Here is a 23772-nt window from a genome sequence, read left to right on the forward strand (position 1 = left end):
GTCGGGTTGCCCCTCGTCCTGCTGGGTTAGCAGGGGCGCATGCAGAGGTGTCAGTAAAGGGGAGATGATAGTCAAAGGAGAGTTGAAGAGACATAGGGTCCTCAAGGACAAGAATAACGCTAGTGATAATGAAAATAAAGCTAATTTATGGAGTGCAGGCCCTTCTCTGCGCAAGATCGTGCCTTCACTCCCATAATCCCCACTATGGGGTAGATGCTGTTATTTTTTCCATTTTGCAGACGAGGAAACCAAGGCTTGTAGGTTTAGTAGGATTCTATTGTGAAGTACGAAGTAACATTGCCTATTATTGATTTAGGGTGTGAAATTAAAGCAGATGTTGCTGATTTCCGAAGAGAAGTAAGTTTGCTCTTGCTTTTTCTTTTTTTAAAACCCACCCACCCGTTCTGGCTGGCTCGATGCAGTGGCGCGCTCACAGTGTCACTGCGTCTCCTGCACCAGGTGGGTGCTTGACGTGCTACAGTTTGTTCTCTGTAGTAGGTTGAATGGCGGCCCCCTCAAAAGATAGGTCCGCATCCCGAGCCCCAGAACTTGTGGATGTGAACTTATTTGGAAAAAAGAGTCTTGGCGGGTGTAATTAACATAAGGATTTGCGGATGAGATCATCCTGGATTATCCCGCTGGGCCAATCCAACGACAAGGGTCCTTACAAGACACAGAAGAGGAGACACACATCCACGGAAGAGGAGGCGGAGACTGGAGTGATGCAGCCACAAGCCAAGAACACCTGGAACCGCCGGAAGCCGGAAGACGCAAGGGAGGATTGTCCTCAGAGCGTCTGAAGGGAACGCAGCCCTGCTGCCCTCTTGCTTTTGGATCGCTGGCCTCCAGAACTTTGGTCGAATCCGTTTCTGTGGTGGTAAAGCCGCCCAGCGGGTGGCAGTTTGTTACGACGGCTGTAGGGAACTTACACATCCTCGCAGGGTAGCTTCCTCACCGGTACTCTGCACTGAGACACCTTTTCCTCCGGCCACTGTGCCCATGTTTTTCGGATAGAGGACCAGAAAGTGAATGGATGCCTCTTGGTGCAAGTGAGCACTTGACCCCTCTCCGGCTCTTGGCTCGTGAGTTGCCTTCCCTGGTACAGAGGGACAGGAGACTGTCCCCTTGTCCTCTGCTGGGCTGGGTGTGGGCCAGGCTGAAGCAAGGAGGGTGTGCTGTGGCTACAGCACACGGCACCACTCAGGATGGCGCTGTCCCAGGAGCTTGTGGGCTGCCTGAGCGCCCAATGTGGACAGAGCCGTGCCTGTCCATGTAGACCTCAGGTGGCCTCAGGGCATTTCCTCTCCGTACCCACACCTCCCCAGGGCATCTATTTATAGGTTTCTGCCAACTCAGGCTGGCTGGCGTTCGTCTGTCCACAGAAATATTTCACTCAGACCCTACTGTTATTTCCTGCCCATTCATAAGCCTAAGAATCCCTGTTCGTGGGCTTCCCTGGTGGCGCAGTGGTTGAGAGTCTGCCTGCCGATGCAGGGGACACGGGTTCGTGCCCCGGTCCGGGAAGATCCCACATGCCGCGGAACGGCTGGGCCCGTGAGCCATGGCTGCTGAGCCTGCGCGTCCGGAGCCTGTGCTCCGCAACGGGAGAGGCCACAACAGTGAGAGGCCCGCGTACCGCAAAGAAAAAAAAAAAGAATCCCTGTTCGTGTTTTGAGTGGTTTGAGGCCATTCCAAATTCTCTTCTCCCACTGGAGCCTGTTGTGACTCCTGGAACACCTGTGCTGTCTGCGGCACTTTGTCATTCACTTGTGCCTTAGCTGTGTTCCAAGTGTCGGTCCTCACGGTGAGGCACTCCAGGCTGGCCGTGCCAGAGGGCGAGTACCAGGGCTGTCTTGACTGTTGCTGCGAGCTCAGTGCCAGGCCTCGTGCCCGACACCCAGGAGGTAACATCGTGCTGAGAATGAATGGATGAATGATGGGCGCTTGAAGGGGAGGAACATCAGTGACTCTGTTTTTGTTCTGTTAAGATAATTAGACTTAAGAACACGGGGTTGGCAGCTGTCACGTGTCTCTCAAATGGGGACACCATCAAACCCAGTGCATTCTTAGTAAGAGACAAATAGGTGGTTAATTAATGCCTTAAATTTGTTTCCACCTCCTCCTTTCAATACATGAGGGGTGGAGGGTGATGGAACGGGTCCTCTGGCTTCCTCTGGAGGAGCGGTGAGGAAGTTTGGCAAAGCAATATTAGAACTAGTTCTTGAAAGGGGTCGTGGCTTGGGCCAGTTACTTTTTATTATGAATATTTGCAAATAGACATAGTGTGCTTGAATGATCTAATGACTAGGAAGAATAGCGCAGTAAATTCCCATCTAGATTTAAAACTCACATCTAGATTGAACAATCATTAACATTTAACAAGGATCTGTGGGGTGTGTGGTAAAGCAGCTCCCTGACACTGTACCTCTGTAAGATCCAAGAAGGTTTCTTATAGAGCCACAATACCACTATAGGTAATCGTAAATTAATCGTAAGTAATCGTCACTTAAAATGTCATTACTGCCCTGTTCATATTCAGAATGCCTTGAGTATTCCCCAGATATCTTTTTACAATTGATTTGTTCAATCAGAAGCCAAAGAATGTGCGCAGGTTGTGTTTGGTTCCTGACTATGAATGGTGCGCTCTCCCTTTTTTCCGTCTCTCCATTGGCTTGTTGAAGAGACCAGCTCAGTTCTGGATTTGTCCTCATTTTTGCTTGTGGTTTCCCTGGGCTGTTTCTTGAGGAAGGAAGGAGGTGGTCGCATTCAGTTTCACCGTTTTTCTCGTCGCTCCGATTGATTCCCACCCTGTTTTGTTTTGTTTAATTTATTTATTTCTGGCTGCGTTGGGTCATCGTTGCTGCGTGCGGGCTTTCTCTAGTCGCGGCGAGCGGGGGCTACTCTTGGTTGTGGTGCACGGGCTTCTCATTACGGTGGCTTCTCTTGTTGTGGAGCACAGGCTCTAGGTGCACGGGCTTCAGTAGTTGTGGCGCGTGGGCTTCAGTAGTTGTGGCTTGTGGGCTCAGTAGTTGCGGCTTGTGGGCTCAGTAGTTGCGGCTCACAGGCTTAGTTGCTCCGCAGCATGTGGGATCTTCCCGGACCAGGTCTGCACGTCCCCTGCATTGGCAGGTGGATTCTTAACCACTGTGCCACCAGGGAAGCCCCCCAACCCTGGTTATTGACGTTCTTATTTCTTACTGGAGGTCTGCCTGGACCAGGCACCAAGGCCCCTCCCCAAGCCTGGGAGATCATCAGGTAGCTCCCGACCTTTTCCTGCTCTGCACTTTGAGAGCAGGCTTGTGCTTGTGTAAATATCAGGTCATCTCGGAACAAAGTAAGAAGTCCAAACAAAAATAGCAAACGACATCAGCACATCTTGTAAATATTGGGGGAGTGAAGAGGCACTGGGAGATAAGAGGACTAGTTTCCGTTTGGGGCCAAGCTGTGTTTGCTCTGCTTTGCTCAAGATCATCTCGTCTTCTCATCTCGAGCCGGGCTTCTCTCTCCTGCCTGCAGGTGGGCAGAGGTCTCTATGTATCTAAACATGAGTAGCTCCGCTACTGCATTTAGTCCTTCCGTGCACGCTGTGTGTAGACACCAGGGGTGGGGACCCGGCGCTTGGGATTCTCATGGCCCAGCCTGATGTCACAGAGTCTACACAGAGCAACGCCCTCCCTGTCCCATACAACCAGAATGTTTACTGGTCAGAATCTCTTTCAGGTTTAAAATGAGTTTTGCCATCTTTATCTTTCAACGTAGTTTTGCAATTTGAAAAACTAGTTAAAAGTTACATGTAGTTTTTAAAAAATTTTACCATTTTAAAATGTGCAATTCAGTGACATTCAGTACATTCACAATATTATGTAGCCGTCACGACCAGAACTTTTTCATCACCTCAGAGGGAAGCACTGTACCGTGAAGTAGTCACTTCCCATTCTCCTTTCCCTGGTTCATGGCAACCACTGATCTGCTGTCTGTCTCTTTGGATTTGCCTTTTCTGGATATTTCATATAAATGGACTCTTTCAACATGTGGCCTTTGGTGGAAGGTGTCTTTCCCTTAGCACAGTGCTTTAAAGGTTCATCCCTGTTGTAGCACGTATCATACTGTGTTCCTTTTTGTGGCTGAATAATATTCCATTTTATGCATGTGTAACACGTTCTTTTTCTGTTCCATCAGTGGGTGGACATGTGGGTTGTTGTTTCAGTCTTTTGACTATTGTTGAGTAGTGCTGCTATGAACATTCATGTATAAATGTTTGCATGGACAGCTGTTTGTAATTCTTTGAGTGAAATTACTGGATCATGTGGTAATTTGTGTTTTGTTTTTTTTGGTTTTTTTTTTTTTTTTGCGGTACGCGGGCCTCTCACTGCTGTGGCCTCTCCCGTTGCGGAGCACAGGCTCCGGACGCACAGGCTCAGCGGCCATGGCTCACGGGCCCAGCCGCTCCGCGGCATGTGGGATCTTCCCGGACCGGGGCACGAACCCATGTCCCCTGCATCGGCAGGCGGACTCCCAACCACTGCGCCACCAGGGAAGCCCTGTGTTTAATTTTTTGAGGAACAGCCAAGCTGATTTCCAGAATGGCTGCGCCATTTTCCATCCCCACCAGCGATGTGTGAGGGTTCCAGTTTCTCCGCGTCCTCACCAGCACTTACTATTTTCTGTTTATTTTTTTAAAAATTCTAGCCAGCCTAGAGGATATGAAATGGTATCTTAGTGCTGTTTTGACTTGCATCTGCCTGATGATTAGTGACGTTGAGCACCTTTTCATGTGCTCATTGGCCATTTATCTTCTTTGGAAAAAGGTCTCTTCACATCCTTTGCCCATTTAAAGAGGATCCGTGGTGGATAATTGCTAGGTTCAGTCATTACTTTTGTGGTTTCATGGTTTGAGCATGGTTTCTGGGAAACTAGTTTTGGGAGGTGTGTGTGTGTGTGTGTGTGTGTGTGTGTGTGTGCCTGCAGACACGCAAATGCTTGAAAAGATCTACTTATAAAGTCAACTTGGTGTCTTAGGAGATAGATTTCAGCTTGTGTCACCCCAGATCTCCTTTGTCCTAGAAGAAAGTACAACAGCGGATTCTTTAAGGATCTGTACCTTTAAGCATATACCTTTAGATTCTGGTTGTGTAGTTCAGGAAAAGTTCCTTCACTGAGATAAATTCATTTGCACTTTTTTCCCTTTCATGTGAACGTCAGAAACTGCATTAAGTGATTTTGCCCTCTTATTTTCATCTACAGTAAGAAATAAAGTTTCACTCAGCCCTCTTCTGATCACTGCCCTTTTGAATCTGGCCAACCTGAAACCCTGCCCTCTCTCAGTGGATGATACAGCATGAACAAGGAGGGATTTATGAAAAATCTCTCGCTTTCAGTTCTTCTTTACTGACCAAGTTTTAAATACATAGAATTTTCCCTTTTAACAGTTCTAGGGAGATCTCAGATGTTCTGACATATTTTTAGTTCAGGCTTTGCAATATGTTCTGTGGGGAGGGCCAAGTCCCTTTTGGGTCGGTGGGGACCGTTTGTATCTTGCATTGTGTGAGACCAAAGTGGTGGAAAATCCCTACTGACATTTTCCTTCCTGCTCCAGTGTATTGTGCAGAGATCCGCATACGTAGAAATTATCAGACCTACCTTAAGAGCTTAAAAAAATATGGTTTTCCTGGGTTTTAATCTCCATGGAGTCCAAGTCAACAGATCTGTTGTAGGACAGGAAATCTTCTAAATCTAAACCCTGGGAGACAATGGGTGATATGAATAAGTGACTGAATATGGGATTACACGACCTCGGTTTTGAATTTAGATACTTACTACTATAAGTTCCTTGGCTAGAAAATTTAATTCTGTTTCTCAGTTTCCTCAACTGTAAAGTGGAAAAAATAACATACGCGCAGCTCGTTAGGGTGTTGCAAAAACCAAAACTGAGACCACGTGAACATGCCAAGCGAACCAAGTTTCACATAAGTAGTTTTACTACAAGTGTGACTTTGTTTCCAAAGCACTGGTTTCTAATCCTATGTTTGCCAGGATTGATTTTAAGCAATTTTGAGTTACCTCTTGGGATATAAGAGAGATGGAGAGGGTCTGCTATAAGAAGAACAGTACTCGAGGGACTTCTCTCCAGAAAAGGAGTATCATCGTCGTATCATTGGTACATCTTTGTTTGTATTTATTGCTATTTCATGCAGGGTAGCAGACACATAGGGATTAGAACAAAATCTTTTATTTCTGTTGGCTGCGTGAGCAGATTGAGATAATTAGTCTCTGTGACAATGGCCTCAGACACCCCCAACTTCCCTTTAGCGGCAAAGTGAGTGTTCATTTGGAGAGTCGCCTAATTTTTAATTTACCTAAGGCAGAAGGAGTTCCTCTTTATCAAGTGATGGGAGTAGATCATAAGACTAAGCATTAGAGATTTCAGTAAATGGCCAGTTACCTGTGTTCCTATAAAGGAAAGGAGGCACATTGGCATTTCCCAAATCATCACCGTTGACCTTGAAATTTATTTTTATCCTACCAGACTCCACTTGCCTCTCAATCTCACCTGGTAGACTCTCAAGGTTTGGGGCCCAGTGGGGAAGTGGGTTTGGTTTACAGTAGATACTCAGCACACCCAGTGATACTTAGCAGGGAATCTTACTAGCTGGAACTAGCTATAATCCTCTGCAATGGTGGCCTGAAACCCAGGGCTGCAGTGCTTATTGATTTTTTTTTTTCAGGAAAAGAAGATTTTTCAGATCCCCTGGATGCACGCAGCTAGACACGGGTGGGATGTGGAAAAAGATGCACCGCTCTTTAGAAACTGGGCCATCCATACAGGTATTAACCCCGCATTGTTTATAGAGCCCGGCACTGTTGCTTTTTTGTGGTTGTTTTCATGCCTTTAGGTATCAGTGACAAATTAAATTGCAAAATATTTAAAGTGTACATTGTTTTTTGGTGACAATGTTTAAGTTCTACTCTCTTGGCAAATTTCAGTTATACTGTAGACTGTTAGCTATCGTTTATTTTTACTACATATATAAAATCTCCTGGCTTATGACTTCATGAAAATAGCTCTGATAAACCTGGGACTTGTTCCCAGGCACATCTAGGACACGTGGGGTACAGCCTGCATCACTCAGAAGTGATGCTCGGGCTTCCCTGGTGGCGCAGTGGTTAAGATTCCGCCTGCTAATGCGGGGGACACGGGTTTGAGCCCTGGTCTGGGAAGATCCCAGATGCCGCGGAGCAGCTAAGCCCGTGCGCCACAACTACTGAGCCTAAGCTCTACAGCCCGCGAGCCACAACTAATGAGGCCCGCACGCCTAGAGCCCGTGCTCCGCAACAAGAGAAGACAGCGCAATGAGAAGCCTGCGCACCGCAACGAAGAGTAGCCCCTGCTCGCTGCAACTAGAGAAAGCCTATGTGCAGCAACAAAGACCCAACACAGTCACAAACAAACAAACAAACAAATAAATAAATAAATAAATTTATTTTTTAAAAAAAGAAGTGATGCTCAACCCATTCCATAGAAAACTTAGTCCTTAAATTTCCTGTAAATGTGGTTTTCTGATGAAGTTCCCCAGGTGTGTACCAGAGGAATATAGAACTTACTTGTTTTGCGTCGTATAAACTTGGGTCAAATTTATCTCCCCCAAAGGTAGTCAAGATTATATTTATTTATAACAAAATTTAACTAGCCAGCTATTTGCAGGAACGGACTTTTACTTAATGTTTGAGAGTCAGATGAAAAAGAGACCTTCCAGTTGCCTGTGCTTGTCGGTCTACTGGCCTCCTAGCTTTGTCTTTTCCTTACCCTGATTCTCCATTCTTCTACCATTATAATTTTCTCTCAAGCTATTTCGTAGAGCCAGGGTGACCAGTTTGCCCCAGTTTGCCTGGAACCGTCGGGTTTTAAAACAAAAATTCCTGCATCCCAAGAACCTGCTCAGCCCCAAATAAACCAGGAGGTTTGCTCACTGTAGGTGTGGCCTAGAATTAAAAGGGTTCTCTGTACTACCTGCCAGCAATCCTGTCTCCAGACATTTTTACTCTAGAAATAATTTTTCCCCTCTTTTTCTTATCCTTGATTCTTTCAACTATTTTGTTAGGAAAGCATCAACCAGGAGTAGATAAACCCGATCCAAAAACGTGGAAGGCGAATTTTCGATGTGCCATGAACTCTCTGCCTGACATTGAAGAAGTCAAAGATAAAAGCATAAAGAAAGGAAACAACGCCTTCCGAGTCTACCGAATGTTGCCTTTATCTGAACGACCTTCTAAGAAAGGTAGATAACGATATTTACTGACTGAAACAATGATGGCTTGATATACCTTATAGTGCCTTTGTGATTTCTTTATTTCCACATCTGTAGTCACAGCAAGGATACAACCCTCGTTCCCGTTGTGGATGATAATTCTGCTCTTACCTGGCTGGGGAAAATGACTCTCAGGGCCCCCCAAAAGCAGTCAAAGAAGCATTTGGGATCTTGGCCATGTACAGATTAAAGCAATAAGTTCATTGAGAGTTTCAGAAAGAATTTAACTTAGGGAAAATGCCTCTCTGTTCTTCATGAATTAATCCAGAACTATTTTTGTTGCCACAGGAAAGAAACCAAAGACAGAAAAAGAAGACAGAGTGAAGCACATCAAGGTAATCTTTGTTCAGAGAGGAGGCCAGAGCTGTGATCGTACTAATGATTCATATTCTGTCTCATAAAAATAAGTGATGTGATCTCTGTGAAGTATTTAATCTTGCTTCTTTTGCTGTTGCGTTTCATGTGCTTTACACGTCTCCTCTTTGGCATGTACCCACTTGTAGACTCAAGTACACACATCCCCTGCTTCATCCAACTTCCCTGAGCAATTTATGAATGAACTCACAAATCCAGGCTGAGCTTGACAGTCTCAAGCCTCCATCTGGTCCCTGCAACTGTTGCCAGCATGTCACTTAGTTCCAGCTAAGCTCCAGCCACCAGCTACTATCTGATGATATTAAGTAGATTTTCAGGCCATTAAATATTTTTAAAAGTATATTAAATAGTATATACTTACGTTAGAATGTATTACCTATATTTATATATATGTATTGTGTTGGCCAACCCAGTATGTATGTATGAATGTATGTATGTATGCATGCATGCATGCATGTATGTATGTATGCATATATTCCATGACAAGCCATTAGTTTGGGGACACAGAGGTCTGTTCAAGCCCTCTGTTCGTGTGGATCTCAATAGTTTTTTTCCTGCTCCACTATAGAACCAGCTTTCATAACTTCCAAAAGTTTTCCGTAGGGATGCGTTTGTGTGTGTGAGCTTTTCAGTGGGCTGTGTAGTCTGAAATCCACTGCAGTGTGAGGGTCTTTGTGTGTAGATTAGGTGGCCCTTGTCAAATAGCCAGAGAACTGCCAAATATCCCATGCAAAATCGAGGGTGAGCTCAAGTTGCTAAGCAAAGAGCAGACACTGCAGTCCAGACTTATAGACCATCAGAGAGAAGATTGTTTCACCGTGCCCTGTTTGCAGATGAAGAAACAGAGGCTCGAGAGAGTTGAGTGACATGGACCCAAGGGCAGTGGAACATGTGGCCAAGTTCGCACGGTCATTTAGAACTGAACTTAAAAGAGATGCCAAGCATTCCGGTTTCTACTCTAGAATAACTCTTGAAGGAAAAACCAAATTGCCCAGACGGCACAATGTTTAAAAGCAAGCCACTTAGTCAAAATAATCGGAGAAAAATACCCAAAGAATGTACTTCAGTTTGAATTGTGAAGGTAGAGGGAAAACTTAGGTAAATTGTTAAAGTTTCAGACACATTTACTCCTGCAACGGAAAATCAGTTTTTTAGCTAGAGTGTTTTAGCAGTGAGACCTCCAGTTTCCACTTCCAGTATTTTTAGTTGGTGACTTATTTTAAATATAGCATAGTATAGGCCTCATTTTATTATAACTTTTTATTATGGAAAAACTTTATACACAGGAAGGAGGCAAGTGAGTCAAACGTACTTCATAGACCGTCACCCCGATTTCAGCATTAATCAGCTCGGGGCCATTTTGTCTCATTAGTACCTCCCTCCACTTCCATACATCCAATATGAAACTGCAGATGTTCAACCATTTTTGACTTACAAAAACAATTTCATGTGGTTCGGCCCAGTATTTTAAAGCAGATTCCAAACATCTTATTTCTTTCATGACTACGTCAGTATATATCTTTAAAAGACACTCTTTAAAAATAACACAGTATCATTATTGCATCCGAAAAAATTAACAGTAGTTCCTCAAAAACATCAAATATCCAGTCAGTGTTCAAATTTCCAATTTGTCTCATAAGTGTCATAATTTTGATACAGTCTGTTTACTTGAATCAGGATCCGTATAAGGTCCACATGTTGTGATTTTTGGATATGTCTCTTAAGTTTTTTTAACCTATAGGTTTCCCCTAGATTACTTTAAAAAAATTTATTTTTTCTTGGAATGAAAAAACCCTGTTATTTGTTGTATCAAGTTCCCCACAGTTTGAATCTTTTTAGGGCCTGCATTCTGATTATTGTTGTTTAGTCAGAAAAGTGTAACTTCCACAAATATGTGATTTTGAAGAATCTGCTATAATCTTAAGTACAACTATATCATATTTGCTACTAGTTTCACAGCATCTAGCTCAGTGCCTGGTACAGAACAGATAATTAATACATATATGTTCACTGAATAGATGAAGATTTGTTGACTAAATAGATGCATAAATAAATGTAATATATGGGGAGGAGGGAGTGGGGGGTTTAGAATGCAGATTAATTTTGCAATCTCAGTTAATGGAGAAATGAAAATGGAGTAACAGATGTTCACTTTCAACCAGCTTTGCTCAAACATAACCACCAGACTTCACTGGACATCAGATGCCATCGATTGGAAGATGCACCATTATTTTATGTATCTGTAAGCAAGAAAAAACTGCTTGCAGTGAAATCATGACACAGAATTGATTAGAAGGCACGTCCCATTTCAGGGGTGTGGAAATGTGAGGAATGTGCACCTTAGAATTGATGACACATGGTGTTCTTGTAAGTAAAGGACATCTGCAGTCACATCACCGATGGCAGTGTTTTCCACATGGCCAGACACCGCACTGACCCAGGGAAGCAAGTGAGAGATTTCCTCTTAGGTGCAGCCATGTGGGGCCCAGCAGAGAGTACAGTGAGAAATCCTCCTGTGATGTAGACATGGTCAGTGTCCGAAACATGGCCCTCATAGAGACATTGTTCCTTCAGCAGAAGACAGGTGATTTTCATCGGAAAACTTTTGAATTTAAATCTGCTCGCATCTGTCCTATGACGAAGCCTCAGAACGTGGATAAGGCGAGCGGGCTCCCCAGGTTCTGTGGTTCATGACTGCATAGTGTTAATGTTTCTGTAGAGTGGTTCAAAGTTAGTTCTCTAGGTTGTCTGGAATTATATATATAAAGGACCTTATCCTTACTGAGCTGTTAATACATTACTTTTTATTGTTTGTCAAACACCTAAGCTCTGAGTTTTCTGTTCCGTGCATATATATATATATGTGCAACTGGATAGACTAGGTTGGTTTCTTCCGCAGAGAAAATTTGTCTTGTATGTAGTAACTAGGTATGAAAATTTGCAATTAAAACAAGCTCTTCCCAATCTTCCTTTAATTCAAGTTGAATTTTTTTAAGATACCTGAAGAAGTCCTAATCTTTTTTTAATTAATTTTTTTTACTGGAGTAGAGTTGATCAAGTTGAAATTTTAACTAGCAAAGGACGTTTAGAGCACGCAGGCCCACTGTCAGAATATTTCTTGGGCTATTCAGGCAGTTTATCTCCGTGCTCTTTGTGTCCTCCCTAAATAGCTTCCCTGAAACTGGGAGACCCAAGGCTCCTTGACCATGTAATATGTGCAGAAATGCTGCCCCTATATCCCCTGATGTTCTCTTTGGGAGTATATGCTGTGCACTCAGTGAGCCATCTTTTAGTTGAACTAAGCCCTGCCTGCGTGGAGGTAACTGGCTGTCTAAGGAAATAAGAGTAAGAAACACAGTAGTGAGCTGTATGAGATGGGACATCATCAGAGCATATTGGTGTTTCAGAAAATGTCACAAGGCCAAGATCAGTAAGGACAGAGGTGGATAAAGCAGCGAGGTGGTAGCTGACGTTTTGGAGCCCCTACCTGGTTCTCAGCTCTGATTATTATCTCATTTAGTTCTTCCTGTGATGGACAGGGTTTCTCTCTTTCGCATACGTGGGAATGGAGGCACAAAGATGTTGAGTAATTTTCCCAGAGTTGCTCCACTTTATGGAATTGGGATTTGATTCCGGGTTAGTCCAACCTCAGAACCTGTGCTCTTTCACTGCCCTCAGTGCCTCTCAGCCTCTCGGAAGCTGTGGGCTCTGATCCAGGCCTCGGGGGACTCTCCAGTATATCGGTGGACATTCCCCAGCACCAGATCATACGTGAAGCCCTGGAGATCAGAGCTGCTGTTTGGTCTTCGCTGGATGAGTCAGGACACCGGCTTCATTAGAGCCAGAGCCTGAGTGAGGGTACAAGGGGAAACAGAGGCATGTAGGTAGGGAGGATTCGGAATTAATACTTACTGCCTCAGAGGATTGTTTGCAGAGGACATATGCGTGCTTCGAAGCTGTGAAGTGCTTCCAGATTAAAACATCGGTGTGATGCTGGAAAACATGATCAGGGACTGTCTCTAATGTCACTTGGTAAAGACTAGGACTGATCTGTATTAGTTCTGAGTGCAGGCCTCTGGGTGGAGGTTACAGAAAAGCAGGTATTGGCTGAGCAGAACTTTCTAATAGAGCTCTCACCGCCCACAGTGACTTGAGCTGGAATATGCAACAATATGCTCCCTGTCACTGTCCAAAGACAGGCTGCATGACCGACCACCTGTCAGGGCTGATACTGGAGTGATCTTTCCATGGGTTGCGAGGGGTCTTCACTTTTTAAGCCTCACGCCGGCAACCCACCTGAACTTTCAAGAGATGAAATCAGAGCTGCCCTGGAGGGAGCAGGTGGGGGGCCTGCCCTGCCCACTCTGGTGCCTCGCTTTCCTCCTGGTAGCTCTTGGGAGGACTGCTCAGAGCGCAGTCTGCAAACTGGTTGGCAGAGTAACCTCCGTGGATGCTTTTGTGAGACAAGGCACAGCTGAACTCCTTGGGAAGGCTCTGGAGCACAGAGGGGCTGATATTTAAGGGAGGTTTTTCTCACCGTGATGGGAAGCAGCAGATGGGGGCAGAGACTGCAGTAGAGAGTTTAGGTGAAGATGGTGGCAGTTGGAATGGAGAGGAGACATTTCCCTGGAAGAAGAGGTGGGAGGAGGAAGCCAGGTGTGGATCTAAGAGGTGGCCCTGACTTCTCAAGCTTCCTGGAGGGGATGTTGGGAGCGGAGCATGTTTTGTGGAGAAGAGGGTGAGTTTAACTGTGGACGTGGTGGGCTAGAAAGGGCAGAGGACCCTCCAAAGCAGACACCAGGTGGACAGTTGGATCTGACAGGACCGAGCTCGGGTGAGTGTTGGACGCCAGGTGTGTGGTCATTTGCCCAAGAACGATGTTGGAGGCCGTGGGAACAGATGCCTTCCCCAAGAGGGAAGCTACATGAAGTGAACACGGAGACCCAAGGAGAAGACGAGGAGAAAAGCCAGCCAAAGAAAGAAGTCTAAGGGGAAGTTGCAGTGGGAGCAGCGAGGAAGAGAATGAAGACGGCCTAGTTCCACGGGAGGAAGGTGTCCTAGGGCTGGGCAGGAGGCCGCAGCCTGTTTCAGCTGCACTCCTGTTCTTAGTGGCCTCGGGGCCTCCGAGGTATAGAGTGTGCAGTTCCCCGGGACGACTTTGACTTTCATGAAGCCCAGCTGTCAGCCTGAGATTTTGTTGGTAGAGAGACCTAGAGATGCCCTTAAATTTGGCTTTCAGGAGACTGGCTTTGCACAGATGAATTAGGGCCTCTCTGGAGGTTGGGGTTGGGAAATGGTCTTACAGCCATTATATTTGGCCTCAAAGGAGGGGACATGTAGACAAGGGCTGTGGCAACAGAATGAGTGGCCTTGGTTGTCCTCTATTCGGCCCACCCCCAAGCCCCTCCAGCAAGCATGGCTTTGAGACCAACCAAAGGGATATTATTTTAGAGGTCTAAGGAAGGCTGCCCCTGCCCCTGCCCCTGCATGCTCTCTTGTGCTGGTTTGCTTTTGCCTAAAGTCCCTTAAACTGTAGAACAAACCTTGGATTCTGTAATGAGAAGAAAGGTTCTTGGGCATAAATATTTGGCAGAGTTAATAGATCATGGAGCGGTCTGAACCCAAGTACAATCTGTGTTTTGGTTTTCTTTGGGGCAAGGTGATTTACAGGAGAGCCTACAGCTAAAGTAAGAAAGGGAACAGAAAGAGGAGGCTAGTTCAGGATTCACCAGGACAGGTCATGGTACAGCCAGGCGGGGGACAGGGCAGGAGTGGGCATCACAGAGAAGCAGAAGACGCTGTGGGCAAAGGCCGTTCGTGACCTGCAGGATCTCTCTGTACATGTTCCGTAGAGAAATGTTCACCCATTTTCTTAATTTGCGTTCCTTGCTTTTTTAAAAAAAAAAAAAAAAAACATAGTTTAGGTTTCGATCTTCCTATTCTAGTCATTTCAAAAATTTCAGCTGAGTGTAGTGAAGATCCCTGTTTTTCTGCACCCCGGATGGAGACCTTTCAGGGAGGTGCTGGCTACATTTCACTATGCAATCTGCTATATTGTCCTTCTAAAACCAGTGAGAAGGTTTGCACTGAAGACTTGGAGATCGGCAGGTTATTTTGGAAGTGGGGATGGGAGGAGGTGAAACAATGTTCGGAGTAGTCCAACTCAGTCTCCATTGGTAGAGTATTGTTTCGTTACAGGAGTGCAAGAGGCAAGGTGGGGATCTGGGGAGTAGAACAATGTTGAAAATAGTTCAGTCTCAATCTCCATTGGCATTAGTACAGGATCCAAGGGTTTATTAAGACAGAAGCTACTGGAATTGGACTATGTTGCCTGACCAAAGATGTGAGTTCAGTTCCTATATCTCCTCAGAGTAAAAGCAGTGGGGTCTTGGAAAACTAATTTCATCTGTGAGTCATAGTTTTCTCAAGTGTAGTGTGATAGAAGTATCACTTGCCACTAATTACACTGTAGATCATGTGAAACTCTTTTGAAGTCTCCAACTGAGAAATCAGAATAATTTAGGTTTTTAAATATATGCAAGTCTGACTGCCTCATTACCTTTATAAGAAGCCTAGAAGCAGAATGAGTGAATAATAACATGGCAACGAAAGAAACCCACGAAAACGAGCAGTTCTTTCCATAATTCCTTAAAACGTTCTTAGTTCCTTTTGGGGAATTGAAGAGGTGGAAGGGAGAGAAGATGACACGTGGGGCATGATGGGGGGTGGGGTGGGAAGGGGGCCATTGAGGAAGCCAGGGAGAAGGATGCCATCAGAAAGTGGAGAAACAGATAGATTTTGTTACCAAGGGTGGAGAGTACAGGCCTTCCTGTTGGATGTCAGAGTGTGGGGTTGAGGGAAAGAGACTTGCGCAAAGGTCACTGGATTTGGGATAGTAGCGTTTTATTGGTGACCTTAGATAATAGTGAGTGCTTATTTAATGATAGGTGCCAGGTGCATATTTATCTCATTTAATCTTCCCATTGTCCCTATGACGTGGGTCCTATTACTGTCCTCAGTTTACAGCTGTCCGCAGCATCCTAAGAGATCACTAAAGAGGCTAAAGTTCTATAACTAGAGGAAGACTTGGACCCCAGGCTCATGTGACTCCAAAGCCAGGCTGTCTCACCACCCCGACCCCAGGAGCTGGGAGCTTGATTCCACAAGTGGAGTGGCAGCCAGACTGCAGGCTTCATGGTGGTGCAGTGAGGAGGTGATGCTGGGAAGGCAGGTGCACAGTCAGGAGTTTGCCTCTAAAGAAAGAGAAAAGTGGTGACTCAAGTCACAGGCAAGGGAGTTTCTTCCCAGAAAGGATAAACTCTTCGGAATTTGTCAAAGAGATGCTGCAGGAGAAAGGGATGAACATTCTGCCCAGTGGGGCTGTCCTGGGTTCTTCCTGGATTCAACATTTGGTACATCTGGTCAACCCTGCCATGTGTGATTTTTGTTTATTTTTTTGAGAACTGAGCTATACAGTGAGGTGATGTCTTTGAAGCCGTGGTTATCATGGCGGGAATTTGCCAGGTGGGATTGGGAGGGAGGGGGTAATTTCCCCCTCCTTCCCTAAGATTTGGGGTCTTAGGGGGTCATCATTGGTTTGGGGTCATCATTGGTTCCAAGCAGCACATAAATTGATAAGAACACCCTGCATGCCTTGCAGCGTCCACTCTAAATTTTTCAAAGCACAGTCATATCCACCTCACATGATCTTCTGCTCCTGTCTTCTATTCTTGCCACCCCTCCACCCTCCTCTCCAGTTTGGTCTCCCCAGGAGTTGTCACGTGTGGCTTTTTTTGTCTGATTCTGTTGCTGTCATAGATGCCAGTGTAACCTCCCCTTGAGGAGAAGCTCTCTCATCAAAACGCTGAAAGTCAGTCTGTACTCCAGCGCTGGCTCTCCCAGAGCCGTTGGCGCGTTCAGAGGTTGGAGGGCTCTGGTGCACTTGAATAAAGCAGAATTGAGAGCCAAGCTTAGGAAGAGGAGTTTGCTCTCCTAGTTTCATTAATATGAATGTGTAGCCTCTTGGGCTGCATGGGCATTCGGAAGGCATGCCTGCGGAGCCATGGGTGTGGGCTGTCTCACTGGACTCCACGGGGTGGCGGAGGCTTTGGCTATGAGTCTGGCCCGTGTGACCGGCCACCTGCCCCCGACCCTGGGGCAGGATGCTCAAGTGGCCAGAATCCAGAGCAAACCCTATCCAAGAAGAATTCATCCACCACGTCCTCTGGATTTCGTCCTTGGGCTGATAGTTGAGGCAGAGCTTTTCCTCCGAAGTTATAAAAGAGGTGGCAAGATTCCTCCCTTAGAGAGAAAGCCAGGAGCTGAGTCTTACACGCACCCCCTCCCTCAGAGAAGGATGAGTTGGGATCTCAGCAGCAAGGTGCTTTACCTAGGCAGTAACACAGCTCCGCTTAACCCCAGGGCTACCTTGCGCAGGGATAAGCATTTCAGGAGGGCAAGCCAGGTGCACGGATACCGTCTCCTCCAAGGAAAAGGAAAGAAAGGGAACCCTTGGCGAGACACTCTACGCAGAAATGTGCTTCTTAAGCTCCAGGCTGATTTAAAACACGTAGGGAATGCGTTTGGGAGACGAACGTGACCTTGGCATTAAAGAAAGTGGACGGAGGGTAGAATTTAAGCTAAGCACAGGGAGGGAAAAGGAAGTGTTCTCAATTCTTTTTTCTTTTCTTCTTCCTAGCAAGAACCAGTTGAGTCATCTTTGGGGCTTAGTAATGGAGTAAGTGATCTTTCTCCTGAGTATGCGGCCCTGACTTCAGCTATAAAAAATGAAGTGGATAGTACGGTGAACATCATAGGTAAACTGTTTTGACATCTCATTTTTTTATACGCACGAGTAGCTTCCCTGGGGTCGAGAATTTGTAAAACGTGATTTGAAATAACATAGTCAGCGGGAGGAGGTCTTGGAACGATCTCAAAATGCAAGTTCAGGCCCCCAGATTTCAGGGCTGAAGAATAAAGGCCTTTGAGGATCAGGTAAAGGAACTGAGGCAGATCCGCCTCAAAAAAATAGGCAGATGAGATGGGGATGCTCCCCCCAGCGGCTAAGGATTAGCGGTTCTCAGTCTTTCAATAATTGGTCACGTGGACAAAAGTGTTATTTCTTTAACTTGGGAACAAGGAGGGGGGAGACTGTCCCTATGAGTCCTCTCAGCATCTGCTCCAGGACGGGCCTGCCACAGAGGTGGTGCTCATCTCACAGATGGGGAAACAGAGGCACGTGGCCAGAGGGCACCCTGTGATCCCACAAAGAGTGTTGAGTGCCTTCTGTATACCAGATGTAGCGCTGTGAGCCAGAAACAGGTTGGGGAGCAAGGCGGGCCCAATCCCTAGTTTCATGGAAGAAGACACATAATAAACAAATAAAAACTGCACGTAACAACAGCGTTACCGTGTGTGATAAATGTGCCAGAGGAGAAGAGTGGAGAGATGAGATGACACCAGTGGCTGAGGACCTGCAGTGTGGGTCCCGATGCAGGAACACGCTTAAAGGACTAGAGGGAAGGCCGGTGCTCGTGGGGAGGGCATGTGAGGTCCCTCAGAAGGGAGGCGGGGCGGGCTTATGGGGACCTTCGAAGATCCTGGGAAGGAGGTTGGGTTTTATCCCCAGACTGCTGGAGGGTGTGGGTTTTTTTGTTTTCTTTTTTTTTTTTTTTTTTAAGTTTTAAAAACTTGAAGTATAGCAGATAGTAAAGTGCCCAAATGTTTTCCATACACACACCATGGAAACACCACCCCTGGAGGCTTTTAGGCAGGTGGGCGATAAGTGTGAATTATATCTCAATAAAGTCCCGCTGGGATGCTGCCAAGCACGGAGGGTAGGGACTCTTTGCAAGCGTGGAAGAGGCCCAGGCTTGACCTTGTATTCTGACCCCAGCCCTGGAATCCAGAACCTCGGTTTCTTTGCCCTCAATACCTTTTGGTTCATTACATTTTGTTCCATTTTGTAAACAATTAGGGCCTCTGATGCTGGTAAGAACAGGAAAAATCCTGTTCCAAGAGCAGGCCTCATATCCGAGGACCTTCACTTGTGGGTTCTCAGCTGAGTAGGGACAGGAGGCCGCAGCCTCCTCTCCTTCCCCTGGGCTTTGGAGTTCGGAAGTAGAATCACATGTGCAGGGTCTCCCTTGCACGTTGAGGTCTCCAGCAGAGAAGAAAGAATGAAGAAAGAATGAAGCCTGGGTTGAGACTCAGCACGTGCTGTATCTCATGTCAGGACGGCCATGGCTTCCTCTCAGGGCTCACGTCTGAATGGGGCGCTTTTGCATAGAGACAGATGGCCCTACAGTCATTTTCAGCCGAGCGGACTCTCCGAGAGTATCTTTCTCACTTCCCCTCTGGAGTGAGGCCACTTGCCTGACCGGAAGCCCAGCTCTCCTCCCTCCTGGGCCCTTTTTTCCACGGCTGAGAGCTGCTTCCCCAGCACCTGGGCTTTTATCATCCCTTTCTCAGCAGGCTGTCCTCAGAAAGCCTCTGCCCACTGAGCCCTTTTTAAAAAGGAAGATAGTTGCCGATCTCCCAGGCACACTTTCTTAAGATTCAGCTTATTTCGAGGCAGCTGGTTGGCTTTTGGAGCTCCCCTTCACTGAGGAGGTGAACTCAGCCTCAGATAAAATGCCAAACAAAAGCCAGAATTGGACCAGTTTTCTTTACCTTTTTTTTTTTTTTTAACATTTTGGTTGAGACTTCAGTAGGTAAATTCTCTGCCAGGTCGATTGTTCATTGCCCTTATGGTATGATTGGGGCTACATGGTGTTGGTACTAATTTAATGAGTCATTATCCTGGGGCAAAGACAAAGGCCAGGTTTGGTTAGAGAATCACCTACTGGATTAAATGATTCTCTTCCTAACAATAAGATCATAATGGATGGCAGTAAAATGAGTTTGAATATCTCTTTCTAATTAGTCAGTGACCCTTGTGAAGGTATGTAATGATAGAAGAAGTGGATCCATGCACGTATTTTAAAGGAGTGGGTAATTTGTGATCATTGCTAACAGTAGCACTAGCTCGGATTTTAAACCCTTCGCAGAGCTTTGTCTGCACTCTCCCAAATGACCAGTCATTAGCCATCCCAGCCTCTGCGATGTGTGGACCGAGATGAGAAGCACAGGGGTTCTGATTCCAAGGCCACTGTGGCATTTGAGAGATTCTCTTTCGGGCTCTCTTTACTTTTTAAAAAATGCTTTATTTAAAAACGAAACCATTTCTTGCTTTCCATTCATTTGTCTCTAAACCCAGAGTTCCGGCCAGTTTTGTATCCAGGCACCAAGATGAAAACCTCAAGATGTTTTCGTTCTACTCTTATAAGCCCATGTTTATAAGATTAAAGATGGGAGCTGAAACGAGTCCTTACTATGAGAGCATTTTTCTCGTTGTCAGTAGGCTCTGTCACTAGGGAAATAGATTGAAAATCAATATCTTAATCCCTTGGAGGCCAGCCACCCAGTACACTTTTATTCTGGAGGAGGGGTGCTGTTTGGTAAGTGAATCCAGTAAGGGTGTAAAGCACGAAATGTCCTGTTACCCTGACAGATGAACTCCTGCTGGATTGCTGCTGTGTTTTACTTTTATTTCTGCGGCAAATCACGGCAGGAAAACACACACACACACACACACACACGCACGCACGAGTGTGCACACGCCCATGGTCAATGGGCAGTGTCCTGGTCTTGCCTTCTTGTCCAGAACAGCTGAATGTACGTCCAGATTTAGCAGGCTGTGCGCTCCAAGCAGGAGGGCAGCATCTCACTGCTTAAACCAGGTCTTTTCACGTTTCATCTCTCCCTCCTGTTTAAATGCACAGGTCAGCACCTCCAAAGATCTTCCCTGCTATCCCTTTAAGGGGAGGGAGAAAAAGACTCATTTTTATTTTTACTTTTCTTTCACATTGAATTATTTTGTGTGTGCGGCAACTTCTGTTTTTAGGAAGCGGAAGAAGCCAGCAACATGTTGGATTGTTCTGATAATACCCTGCTGGCCTCTTGCCCAGGTCAGCAGGGCCTCTGCTGAGCAGTATTGAAATCACCTCCAGGCCAGTGTGAGAAGTTAGCAGGTGCGGACATTCTTTCTCCCTGGCCTAGGCGGGGCTTCATAACCCCATTGTGTTTCTTGATAAAAGGTAACCCCACCCTTCAAGAAAGCAAAGATTGCTGTGAAATGAGGGAGACTATTCATGACCCTGAAGTAAATCAAGCTGGCCTTAGGTGACTAGACGTAGACAATTAGGAAATAATGTAATTTGAATTCTGTCGATTTTGGTGGCCCAAAATGCACCTTCTAGGATGTACCTTTTTCTGGTAGTTACTTCCAAATTTGACCAACTTTATCTAAAGTAAACCTTGAGTAGCTGTTTTTCAGCCAAGCTTAGAAACTTGAATATCGACAGGAGCAGAACAACAACAAAAAAGTTAAAAAAAAAAAAAAAAAAGGAGGAAAACAGATTCACAACTAAGAGACCAAACTTAGGGCACCCCCAGGGCCTCACGGTCATAACTCAAGCCTGGCAGCCTCTGGTACCAGAATTCATAGTGACTTGAGGATGGCCAAAGGTGATGCCAGGCTGTAGAACTGTCTTCAACTTTTCCAGATCCTTTGTTCCCTGTTTTGTTTGTTTGCTTTTGTTTTTTGCCATTTTCTCTGGTGCTTAAGATATGAAAAATTCCATCTACAAGATAAAAAGTAGATTTGGGGTGGTGGTTTAGATGGAAGGCACCCCTCTTGAGAAGGAGCGAGTGAAGGCTTTCCATGCTGGTTCATCCCTCAGGAGCGGGGTCCAGCGACAAGGCATCCAGTTTTCTCAGGACCCCTAGAAAACTCTTAGCAATAGGAGAGTCCATGTGAGGTGTGAACCCAGATCTCACAGTAAACCCAGACACAACCGGTAATACATCTTGTTTTTCTTAGGTGGACTGGACCTTGGAGAAGCCAAGGTCACAGAGGTGAGGCTGCATGGGATGTGCCCTCGGTCACCACGTGCACCGGCAACCCTGGGCAGTGGACATGGAGGTTTTTTCAACCTTTAAGGGGTTTTTATTTACCCGAGAAAGCTGCCAACTTTTTACGAGGCTGTATATATTTTTCTGCCTTGACACCTCCACCTTTTTTATAATTAACTATCGAATTCTGTCTTCCCCCGTCCTATTCCTCAAATCCATCCCCTTCTTTCTATTTCAGATGCAACTCCCAGTCACCTTCGTGCTTGCCTCAGCTCTGCTTCCATGCTGCCCCTTCTCCAGACACAGTCATTTGTTAAAAAATGCCAGTCTTACCATGTCACCTTTGCCCCCAACCCCCCAGGACAAAGACCCGCATGTCTCCAGTGTCCTGGTGACCTGGCCCCTGTCCACTTCTTTTATACCTGTTTTTGAAGTCGAATTACTCTGAACAGTTGGGACTTCCATGTGCCTATCCAGCGAGAAAGAGAGGTTTGGGTTGTGGGTTTTGTTACTGTGGGGTGGACGCTATAGCTCTGTCAACCCAGCAGAGTAAGGAAGGGGTGTTCGGCGGGTCCGTCGGGAGGGGTATGCTGCCAACCCATGAGGTCTTAGGCAGGTATCTGCTGCCAGACCATTGACCCTTGAGACACGGTGATGAACTCAACTGAGTTTTTACTAGAACATATTATTTGCCCCCCTTTATAGCAGAGCAGCATGTGATGATGTTTACTCGTGGAAGTGCAGTGTGTGTACCACACCCTGCACCCACGTCGACCTGTCACTGTTGAGGCAGGCTGGCCCCTTCTCTGAAAGTACTAACCCCGTAAAGACTTGTGTCTCCCACCGTCGCCCTTGGATGCCTAAAGCGAATCATGGCCAGAGTTTATTTTAAAAAAGAAAACAGAAAGAGCACCAGATTAGAAGTTAAAAGACTGGGGTTCTAGACCTAGTTCTGCAGGGTTTTATTTATCACGTGATCCTAGGCAAACTCCCTCACCTCTCTGAGACTCAATTTCCTCGTTATCTAAAGTGGAAACGAGGGGACTTCCCTGGCGGTCCAGTGGTTGAGACTTCGCCTTCCAATGCAGGGGGTGCAGTTTCAGTCCCTGGTCAGGGAGCTAGGATCCCGCGTGCCTCGCGGCCAAGGGACCAAGGCGTAGAGCAGAAGCAGTGTGGTCACAAATTCATTAAAGACTTTGCAAATGGTCCACATCAAAACAAAATCTTTTTTAAAAAATTAAATACAGTGGAAATGATAAAAACTGATCCCACCTAACCTCACAAGATTGTTGTGAGGACCAAATGGGTGTAACAGAAAACTCACTGTGTGGTTAGAAGGTGGTAAAATTAATATTATGATTGTGGTATTATCAAATCATATTAAAATATATTTGATTAAGAGACATTGCCTCCATCTGTGCTGCGTCATCGGGCTGGTATTCACAGTTTAAATTCTCGAAGTTTCAGATCAGGGCGAGAAGAAATTTCTCTCCGTGGCAGCATGCAGATGGCCGGCTTTTATAGGCTTTTATCTTGACCCTGCAGCTGCCTGAGTGACCTTGGCAATTTACCCAACCTCCCTGGGTTTCAGCTGCAAAGTGATAGGACCAACCCACCTTCACAGAACTTTCCGGTTCCTAATAGTCTACTTTTAAGAGCTTTCTCTGAGGCTTGGGGGCAAGTACTTTCGCAGGTGGAGCCCTGCGTTGTCAACAATTGTTAATAAGGTAAGAATGACCTTTTAAGGAATCAAACCGGTTCATCAGTAACCAGCCATGAATAATATTGTTGTAAGTCTCAGCACCGAGGTCCAGATAAAATTACATGCCTGCGGGGGACTCTTCCTGATGCGCTGACCTTCATAATCTGGAGAAGCTTAGTGGATTTCTAGTTCCCTAACCGTTCAGGAATTTCCTTGGCACCCAATATAGAACTGTTGAAAAGCAATTTCACTATTGGTTATGAGCCCAGAGTCTTATTAAGGTGAGATTTGAAAGGTTTTATCCTAAGAGGGGCTTAGAAAGCCCAGGGAAACTCAGTTTGAACTTCCTTAACTCTTTCTTTCAGGGAGACGGTGCTGCTGAGAGGGAAAGCTGAATTTGCCTCCTGAGGCTGCCACCTTCCGGCTGTCTGACCT

The 23772-nt window shown here is 45.9% G+C and overlaps 1 protein-coding gene across 2 annotated transcripts in view; it reads left to right on the top strand.

The window, feature by feature from the left end:
* The window catches only part of IRF2 (interferon regulatory factor 2), an 84633-nt gene that overhangs the window by 45214 nt on the left and 15647 nt on the right, over positions 1 to 23772 (top strand). For both annotated transcript variants that reach the window (XM_033409278.2, XM_004281737.4), the window contains 4 exons: positions 6726 to 6825; positions 8100 to 8276; positions 8595 to 8641; positions 17380 to 17497. In XM_033409278.2, the coding sequence (XP_033265169.1) occupies positions 6726 to 6825; positions 8100 to 8276; positions 8595 to 8641; positions 17380 to 17497 (442 nt within the window). The remainder of the gene's footprint in view (positions 1 to 6725; positions 6826 to 8099; positions 8277 to 8594; positions 8642 to 17379; positions 17498 to 23772) is intronic.

Source organism: Orcinus orca, chromosome 21 (assembly GCF_937001465.1).
Source record: "Orcinus orca chromosome 21, mOrcOrc1.1, whole genome shotgun sequence".
Taxonomy (NCBI): domain Eukaryota; kingdom Metazoa; phylum Chordata; class Mammalia; order Artiodactyla; family Delphinidae; genus Orcinus; species Orcinus orca.